The sequence below is a fragment of the Lycorma delicatula genome, chromosome 10 (assembly GCF_047948215.1).
Source record: "Lycorma delicatula isolate Av1 chromosome 10, ASM4794821v1, whole genome shotgun sequence".
NCBI classification, from domain to species: domain Eukaryota; kingdom Metazoa; phylum Arthropoda; class Insecta; order Hemiptera; family Fulgoridae; genus Lycorma; species Lycorma delicatula.
Genome location: NC_134464.1, coordinates 109,689,763 through 109,700,456, shown reverse-complemented (window position 1 = coordinate 109,700,456; position 10,694 = coordinate 109,689,763). Strand labels below are relative to the sequence as shown.

Sequence of the window (10,694 nt, the reverse complement as noted above, 5' to 3'; positions counted from 1 at the left end):
GCGTCCATCGGTGAGACTGATGGTAAGTATTTATTATTTAATTCGCTTTGCTTTTGTACATTTTCTTAACGTAACCAAATGTTGTACCATCGTCATTATCAACAAGCGATCCGACATTGCACAAAGGTCGTTTTTGAAATCGAAATTCCCGTCGTTGGTTTTGTCGAACATTTCAACAATTCGAGTTGGGTGGTAGCGCGTGCACCTCCAACGCGAGAACGTCTGAACTTGTCGATACTCATCTTCTGACTGTTTAAAATAAAACGTTTCCTCTACCACCCTCCTTTATGTATCTGCCTTCTTGCAGTTCTTCTATGATCGAAACTACTTTATATACTGATATAATAGAATATTGATGTAATAAAATTCAAGGATGGGAATCCAGGAGGAGCAAAAAAGAAAAGTTTTGCCCCATCTCTTTATGGGGATTAAGATCAAATACTTTTTTTTTTTTTTTTTTTTTTTCTTACTTAACCACCCCGGGGGTAACTGGCATCACCTTGCGGCATTACCTCACGTTACACCCGTAGTGACGTGGAAGCAGACTCCACCCCTAGCTCGGCTTGTTCAGGCCCCCATCGGGGTCCTCCGTGCATCCTCGAGTCACCCAAACCATCCGCTTGTGGACGGTCCCAGTGGCTCTCCGCAGGGATGCTACCCATCCCGTCCTTAACCTACCAGGGTCCGGGCACGCGTTTCACATGCCCTTCCCCTTGCAGCGCGCCCTCTCATACCGTCAGGGTCCTTCGTGCCATCATGAGAAGCAGCCCGACCCACCAGCTCTTGCGTGCTGGCAAGCCCGACTTAAAATATTAAAATTGTTAATAAAAATACAGAGGTTTTTTAATATTTTATTTTTTTATATCGTATTCTGTGAAATGGAAAATGATTTTTTAAAACGCTATGTTTTTTAGTCAAGTAACCAGAAGCTGGTAAAGCCATTCGCATCACACATACAATAAGAGTGCACATGCACGCATACACACACACACATACCAAAAATCAAGTAGATATCAGAAAAATTCAAAAAATAATAAATTACATTTAACTCAATTTGAACTTTTAAACTCAAAATTTAAAAGAATTCTTTCTTAGTGCTCACTTACACTGTAAGAAAGACGTGTATACAAATTTTCTTCATTTCAAATTAATCTTCATTAGTGATTTTTGGAAGTTTTTTATAAATGATTCTCATGCTATTTTATATTTATAGATAGATATATTTGGATACAGTTTTTAATATTCTTTCTCGATTAATTACTTCTACTATACTCTTAACTTAATGAATTACCTTTGTAACAATGTCTTAAACTTGTAGTTTTAATTTGCTATGCATTAATAATAGCAAGTCTAAAATGTAATGAATGTTTTGCACACTATATAGTTCAATGTCCTAAATCTCAGGGTATAAGAGTCGCAGTGGGTCAGGCCGAACATTATTTGACAGCTGGCAGTTGAAGCTACTAGATGTGCAAAAAATGTTGCAATTCTTATACTTGTATGTAAGGTATTGCGCGATGAAAATCAGTGTACGTTCAGCAAAACCGATGAACATCTTACAATTTTATTTCGATAAAGATGCAAATGCTACGCAGGACCGTGAAGAAACTTCTGCTGTTTATGGGCAAGATGTCTTCAAAAACAAAAGCCAAGAGATTGTTCAGTCGCTTTTGTTTTGGAAATTTTGATGTTCAAGATGCTCCTTGCAGTGGAAGACCAGCCACAAAATCACAGAGAAAGTAAATGATATTCTGGCAAAGTCTAACCATGCAAGCCTTCATGACATTGCCAGTGGCCTAACACCCATCACCAAACACTGTTAGTCCATTCAGAGAAAGCCGGTTACAAAAAGAAGCTTGACATTTGGGTGTCACATGATCTGACTGAGAAAACTTTACTCAATTGAATTTCTATCTGTGAAACTCTACTGAAACATAACAAAACTGAGCCATTTCTGAAGCCGGATGATCATCAGTGATGAAAAGTGGATAACCTAAGAAAAGTGGATCACAATATTTTTCACAATGGTGAAAAATATTGTGACTGAAGCAAGGAGGAACTCCATAGTCTGTGACAAAGCCCACACTGACGGCCAGGAAGATGTTGTATTAGGTGTAACGGGAGGGGCATCGTGTATCACAAGCTGCTGCTGCTGCCAAGCAGTATGATAGACTCAAACCTGTACTGTTGGCATTTAATGTGACTGCACTTAGCAATTAAAAACAAAACGGCCAGAATTAGTAAACAGAAAGGATGTCATACAACACACTGATAACCGCCAGAAGGCGCGATATCTTTAACAACAATTGCAAGAACTTGACTGGGAGGTTTTGATGCATCCATCATATAGCCGGAACCTAGCACCGTTAACATATCACTTGTTTCAGTCTCTGCAATAACTCCCTGAATGGTGATAAATTAGTTTCAAAATAGGACAAATAAACATGTACCTCAATTTTGAGAACGGAAAACTTAGTAGTTCTATAGTATAGGACTTATGGTGTTGACAGAAAAATGATAGAAGGTTATAAAAAATATGGTCTAGGTAGTCTCAAAATGTTATTTTTCAATAACAATAAATGTATTCTACTTTTTAGACAATCGGATATAAAGGAAATATGAATCATGTAATATGCAAATTATTACAAAGCTTTATTAACAGAATGTACATATATAATAAAAATGGTACCAAATGATCTTATTTATAAACTAATTATACAATAATTGTGTATACAATAATGTAAAACAAAACTAGCCACAAACTGACCCTATAACACAGACAACTTATACCAATCTGTAAACTTATTTGACTTTTAATAAATATTTTATTAAAATATTTTGAATAAATATTTTATTACAAAAGTTACAAGTGAATTTCTTTCCACCAGTATGAATAAAGAGATGAGATTTTAAATTACTCTTTAAACTAAATGTTTTTTTATAAAAATTGCAAGTGAACTTCTGTAACCAGTATTTAAATTATTCTTTTGTCTAAATGATTTCTTACAAAAATTACAAGTGAATTTCTTCTAACCAGTATGAATAGCGAGATGAGTTTTTAAATTTCTCTTTTGTCTAAATGATTTCTTACAAAAATTACAACTGAATTTCTTCTCAGCAGTATGAATAGTGAGATGAGTGTTTAAATTACTCTTTCGACTAAATGATTTCTTACAAAAATTTCAAGTGAATTTTTTTCACTAGTATGAATAGTGAGATGAATTTTTAAATTATTCTTTTGACTAAATGATTTCTTACAAAATTTACAAGTGAATATCTTCTCAGCAGTATGAATAGTGAGATGTTTTTTTAAATTACCCTTTAGACTAAATGATTTCTTACAAAAATTACAAGTGTATTTCTTCTCACCAGTATGAATAGTGAGATGAGTTTTTAAATTACTCTTTCGACTAAATGATTTCTTACAAAAATTACAAGTGAATTTCTTCTCACCAGTATGAATAGTGAGATGAGTTTTTAAATTACTCTTTTGATTAAATGATTTCTTACAAAAATTACAAGTGAATTTTTTTTCACCAGTATGAATAGTGAGATGAGTGTTTAAATTACTCTTTTGACTAAATGATTTCTTACAAAATTTACAAGTGAATATCTTCTCAGCAGTATGAATAGTGAGATGTTTTTTTAAATTACTCTTTCGACTAAATGATTTCTTACAAAAATTACAAGTGAATTTCTTCTCGAATTTCTTCTCACCAGTATGAATAGTGAGATGAGTTTTTAAATTACTCTTTCGACTAAATGATTTCTTACAAAAATTACAAGTGAATTTTTTTTCACTAGTATGAATAGTGAGATGAATTTTTAAATTATTCTTTTGACTAAATGATTTCTTACAAAATTTACAAGTGAATATCTTCTCAGCAGTATGAATAGTGAGATGTTTTTTTAAATTACCCTTTAGACTAAATGATATCTTACAAAAATTACAAGTGAATTTTTTTTCACCAGTATGAATAGTGAGATGAGTGTTTAAATTACTCTTTTGACTAAATGATTTCTTACAAAAATGACAAGTGAATTTCTTCTCACCAGTATGAATAGTGAGATGAGTTTTTAAATTACTCTTTTGATTAAATGATTTCTTACAAAAATTACAAGTGAATTTTTTTTCACCAGTATGAATAGTGAGATGAGTTTTTAAATTACTCTTTCGACTAAATGATTTCTTACAAAAATTACAAGTGAATTTTTTTTCACTAGTATGAATAGTGAGATGAATTTTTAAATTATTCTTTTGACTAAATGATTTCTTACAAAATTTACAAGTGAATATCTTCTCAGCAGTATGAATAGTGAGATGTTTTTTTAAATTACCCTTTAGACTAAATGATATCTTACAAAAATTACAAGTGAATTTTTTTTCACCAGTATGAATAGTGAGATGAGTGTTTAAATTACTCTTTTGACTAAATGATTTCTTACAAAAATGACAAGTGAATTTCTTCTCACCAGTATGAATAGTGAGATGAGTTTTTAAATTACTCTTTTGATTAAATGATTTCTTACAAAAATTACAAGTGAATTTTTTTTCACCAGTATGAATAGTGAGATGAGTTTTTAAATTACTCTTTCGACTAAATGATTTCTTACAAAAATTACAAGTGAATTTTTTTTCACTAGTATGAATAGTGAGATGAATTTTTAAATTATTCTTTTGACTAAATGATTTCTTACAAAATTTACAAGTGAATTTCTTCTCAGCAGTATGAATAGTGAGATGTTTTTTTAAATTACCCTTTAGACTAAATGATTTCTTACAAAAATTACAAGTGAATTTCTTCTCACCAGTATGAATAGAGATATGATCTTTTAAATGACTGCTATGATTAAAAGTTTTTTTACAAAAATTACAAGTGAATTTTTTCTTATCTGTATTAGTATCGATATGAGTTTTTAAATTACTGCGTCGAATAAACGTTTTTTTTGAATAATTACATTTTAATTTTTTTTTCACAACATGAATAGATAAGTGTGACTCTAAAGTAGAACTCTGAGTGAAAGACTCCTGACAAAAAACACGTGTGTGAGTAGGAAGATGAGACGATATGACATTCCTTTCTTTAACTGGTTTTTCTGTAATTGGCAAGCACTTTTCTTTAAAAGATAAACTGTTGAAATCATCATATTCTTCATCGATGACATTATCACATATGCACTTATATTTTAATTTATTGCAAACCACACAATTTGATGTCTGTAAACTCTTTTCTGTAATTTTTTTCTCCACATCATCAATAACTTCTTCAATAAGATCCTAGAAAAAAAACGTAGCTGTTGAGTTAAAAATCTATCAGAAAAATTTGTTATTATTATAATGCCAACTACAGATTGACAACTTATACTCTAATATTAAATTTCTTATGTTCATATTTAAGCAAGCACAATATGTATGTTCAAAATAGCAAAAATAAAAATTTCATTAGTATAAGCAGTTAAAAAACAGAGGACAAAATGTAACACAGTAAATGTAGTTTAGTTCTGTTAATAGTAACTAAAACTAGAAGCCTGGCAATAAATGTAGAAATTTTCCAATCTGTGAAGTGGTAAGTACTTGATGAAGACGTATCGACTATTATGTGATGTAGTCTTAACAAATCCGTGCAAAGAAAACAAATCCGTTAGCTTAACAGAAAACAACTGCAACAAGGGAATTTGTAATAAACTCAGTCTTGTCCCATATAAAGTGATTCAAAAGTTATTGGCCAGAGACTGTGCAAAGTGAATTCAATACTGGGAATGATTTCAACAGTTTCTAGTAGATGTTTGTGAGCTGCCAACAATTTAAGCACAAATTTAATTTATAGTACCATTAAAATATGAATTCAATTCTCTGTGAAAAGAAACTCTACGAAATTAACCGTGTTTTGAGAAAGCTGATGGCATCCATGGCTTCAAAAAGGCAAGTTTATTTTGCAAAAAAATTGTGATGTATCAATATATTCAATTTTCAGATTTATATCATGCAATAGTCATATTACATTGAATAATCATTTTATTATAATTACAGATTATAATTTAATACATATGAAAAAAAGATTCTAATCAATGAGTACTGAAAAACCCTAGAGAAATGGCATAAAACCACATTGAAAATCCCAAGGAACCCTCAGAAAACTCATAAATACCACACTAAAAACTATACATGAAGTACAGATCCTGGAAGAGTAGCCTCATGGCTGTTATCAAAGACCAATAGGAATGGTATTCAGAAGTACCATATTTCTTACGTTTATTCATTTCCATGTTTTACGGATGTTTTAACAGCAATAATGCAACATGATATATGTTGGAAGGTAAGCACTTTGTTATGTTACAGAATTTGTTATGGCTGTGCCACATTTACAGTACAATAAGAGACACAATGAAGTAGTTTCTCTGAGGACAACAATGTTCTTCATAAAACTGGTTTCTGTGAATAGATTATAAATTTACTTGCAAGAATATATCAGCTGCATTTCAGTAGGTTTGTTGTCTGATGGGGAACAGTATATTTTGGCACTATAAAGAAAGAAACAAGCCTTATATAAAACCTCGCACGGAATGTTTATTCTTTATGAAAAGCCATGAGTTTTCAGGAGTGACGTTTGACTTGTCAATTGTACAATCCTACACATACTGTTTTATCATTTCACATACAGTTTGGTATCACTTTTTTAAGCTTTTAATCAAAATATCTAGTGTTAAACAAGAATGCTAAATATTAGGTAAACCATCAAAAAGTAAATGAAAATATCTTACTTGTCTAGATGTTGTCGGTTTATCATATGTCATAGCAACAGGAGCAATCAAATGTTCTGTTCGCTCTGTTTCATGCTTGATTTCTTGTTTAATATTGGAAGTTAATGGATCTTCATCAAAAAATGAACTATCAGTTTGTGCATCCATACTCTGCAGCAAAACATATAGTAATAATAATTATTTATTATCTTCATATAATTAACTTCTATTAAAAATATATCTATTTTTCTTACAATGATAAAATAAATTGATTTTCATAGAAATAAATCGTCCGTGTGAGTACATCTATAATAATATTCATCTGGAACCTTTCATCAAATAATCACACATGATAGTGCCAGAAAAGAGAAATATTAGAGGCACTGGCAGTAAATTAATAGATCAATAGAAAAAATGTTTGCACAATCTAAATTGTTTGGTAAAAGAAATAAGTTGCTGGTACAAATATAAAGAAACACATCAACCTTGTTTGGAAACAAAATTGCAGTGACATAGAATAAGGATTATTGAAAGCTACAACAAAGTTTCTCGTAACTGAACATGCTTCATAAAGGCAAGGATAGATACTCTTTTAAAACATTTATATACAATGTTAAATGTCGGTATAAAATGAATGTTTAAGGCATGAGGCATCTGCTCACTGTATTTTATTTGTTACGTTGTTGTACAAAATTTTTATCTACCATAAAATGTTAGATGCAATTTATTAAACAAAGCTATTTATTTAACCCCTTATACTCCACTAATAAATGTTTTTTACACTATAAATCAAAATATCTCATGTCAGACATTAATGCTAAATCATACGTGGGCTATTACAGTAAATAAAAATATCTTTACGAATAGAAAAATTGAAAATTCTTAAAAATATGTTTTCTGTTTTAATGGGCAAGGAGTTATTCTTGCCCACGGATTGTATTCCAAAACTGAATCACCAGTTTGTGCATCCATAATCTACAAAAAAAAGTAATAATAATATTTTAATATAATAATATGACAATGTAAGAGTGGTTAATAAAATATTACTGAAATGTAACATCTGACGAGTCAAGAGCTTGAACCTAACTGTAATGTCAAAGATCCTTTAAGACATGTTATGGAATCAGAGCACGTTCAAAAGCGTCTACCTGTGTTGGTTATGTATGGAAATGACTTGCTATAAAAAAAATCTATGCTTATAACAAATATGACATGACACCAGAGTCATTCAGTATAACTGAATGTTCAGTGAATTTCTATATCTCCAAAAAATAGACATGAGTAAGCAATAACAGTAGAGTTCATTGTTTTTTATTACCTTTTATTTCTGCAAAAGAAAGGTTTTCACTGAGTACATAGACTTAGATGCTATATTAAACAATGATTATTACAGGTTTTGCAAGTATTAATGGAAGGCTATTCAATTATAAAAAAGAAGAAAAATTAATTTTTATAAACGCAAAAAAATTATAGACAAAAAAATAATTAAAGTGGAAAACACCAGTAACATAAAATAAAGCAGTCTTCCATATGTTCATAAAAATATAGAGTCAATAGAGGGTGTCCTAAACTGACCGTTTTCACAACTTCCTCACACAACCATCTTGGACTAGTAAATGACAGACTTGACAATATAAAGCAACATTTCAATGGTTACCGCGTTTTTAACACAAGCTTACTTCTCAACTTGCCTAATATCATTGATAAGCTTCTTTCTCTTTTCATTAATCTGACATAGTAACATTTGATGTGAAAACATGTAAAACTGCAGCCTCTGATAAGCCATTATACACCATTAATAAACACATTACTGATATTTGCAAGAAAATTTCAAGAGAAGCATACGATTAACTAAAAATCTAAATTTATTACAGTGTTTCTGGTAAAGCAAGACTGCATTAATTTTCTGTGGTACAAAGAAGCCATTGTGGAAAAGTTAAAAATTACTGTAAAAATAATTTTAATGACTACCAAACACCATCTGACAGAACACATTTCATATATATGTTACAGAGGGTGTCAACAGATGACAACACATGAAAGGAATGCATATCAGTTTTACTACTGTGCTATTGGGGTGTTTGTAATCATACATCACAGTCCAAAATATATATAAAAACAATGAAATAAGGTGGTAAGTTAGCAACCACCATAGATCCTTCTGTAACGAACAGTCACCTGGGGAACCACTGAGTTCCTTGTAGCAGCTAAATTATTTTATAATACTGGTTAGAGAAAACTTCAAAAAAGATACATCCAAAATACTGCTTAAAATTTTCTATACCTTCTTTTTCAACAATGTACAAACACAAGTGAATCGATTTATAAGAGATTATATGTTAATTAGTTACATCCTATAAATATTTTATTGCATCCTACATCCTTTATAGACTTCTTAATAGATAATTGGATCTAAGAATAGTTAAAAAATGTGTACGTCAATTAAAACATGTATAACACTGAAGTGTATTCACTACATGCTCTATGTGCACTTAACACTTACTGAATACAAAGTTTTCCATTTACTGAATTTTCTGCTACTCTTGTTTAATGTATTTGACCAATCAGTTTTATGTGAGTGTTCGAGGTGAAAGTCCGGACTGTTTTCTGATTGAAAAGAGAAAAAAAGCCTCATAAGTTTAAGAGGGCCATCATTAATTTATTGCCAAGCTATGAAGAATCCAAAAACTGAAAAACACCTATTTTTCTTATAGTTACAAAATAAATTGATTTTCACAGAAGTAACTCATCTGCGAGTGCTTTGGTAATAGTATGCAACTGGGATCTTTCAGGATTTATCAGTCCTGATAGTCCAGAGCACAGTGTAGGCATTGACATTAATTAATGTATCAATAAAAAGTTGTTTGCACCAACATAAAATCTAATTAGTTTGGTTAACCACACCGGTTATATGTGTAAATGTAAAAAGACACACCAATCTTGTTTAAAAAAAAAATGCAGTAACATAGAAAAAGGATTATTGACAATAATAGCAAAACTTCTCTTAACTAACATGCTTCATAAAATGAGGCTTTGTTTGTAGTGGCTTCAGCTCATTGTATTTTCTTTGTTGCGTATTGTTGTACAAAATGTTTATCTACTGTAAATTCTTAAGTGCAATCTGTTCTTCAAACCTTCCTATACTTTGTTAATAACTTTTTTTGCGCTATAAATCAAAATATCTTAAGCCATAAATTAAAATATCTTAATAAATGGAAAATGTTATGTGGACTATAAACATTAAATAAAAATATCATCATGAATAGAATAATTAAGAATTCTTACAATAACTAGGTTTATGTTTTTAACTTAAAGAAAGATAAAGAAGAAAATTGCTTACTTGTTTAAATATTGTCAGATCATCATCAGTCTTGGCAACATGTACAAACAAATATTCTTGCTGCCCTGTTTCATGGATGTTTTCTTTTTTAATGGGCAAGGATAATGGATTTTCTTCCAAAACTGAATCACCAGTTTGTGCATCCTTACTCTGCAAAAATTATCACGTAATATTAATATTTTATTACAAAAGTGTGACTTAAAGTAAGCATGTTAAATGAAACAAGTGATGATTTAACACATGTTAAATCAAATGTAACATAACAGATGATGTTACACTTCATGTAACATCTGATGAAGTCAAGAGCTTGGAACTAACTATATTTTTAAAGATAATTTAAGACATGTTATGTACAAAAGTGGGTTTTAAAGCAGTAACCTGTGTCGGGTAAGTATGGAAATGACTTGTTATACAAATAATCTAAAAAATAAAAGTTCTCACTGAGTAAATAGACTCTGATGCCAAAATAAACACGGATTGTTGCATGTTTTGTAAGTATAAATGGAAGCCAATTCAGTTGTATAAAAGAAGAAAATTTAATTTTTACAGAATCAAAAATTTACATATGAAAAATGATAATTAATGAGTTAAGGTGACAGTAACAAAGAATAAG

The 10,694-nt window shown here is 30.5% G+C and overlaps 1 protein-coding gene across 1 annotated transcript; it reads right to left on the bottom strand.

Moving 5' to 3' along the window:
- Positions 1–2,696: 2,696 nt before the first annotated feature.
- LOC142330940 (uncharacterized) lies at positions 2,697–10,228 on the bottom strand. The gene is made up of 4 exons (XM_075376407.1): positions 10,082–10,228; positions 6,763–6,912; positions 3,758–5,278; positions 2,697–3,583 (listed from the first exon to the last, which is right to left on the bottom strand). Exons 2-4 carry the CDS (start codon positions 6,907–6,909, stop codon positions 3,143–3,145), a joined length of 2,109 nt encoding a protein of 702 aa, XP_075232522.1. The 5' UTR covers positions 6,910–6,912; positions 10,082–10,228; the 3' UTR covers positions 2,697–3,142.
- Positions 10,229–10,694: the final 466 nt, after the last annotated feature.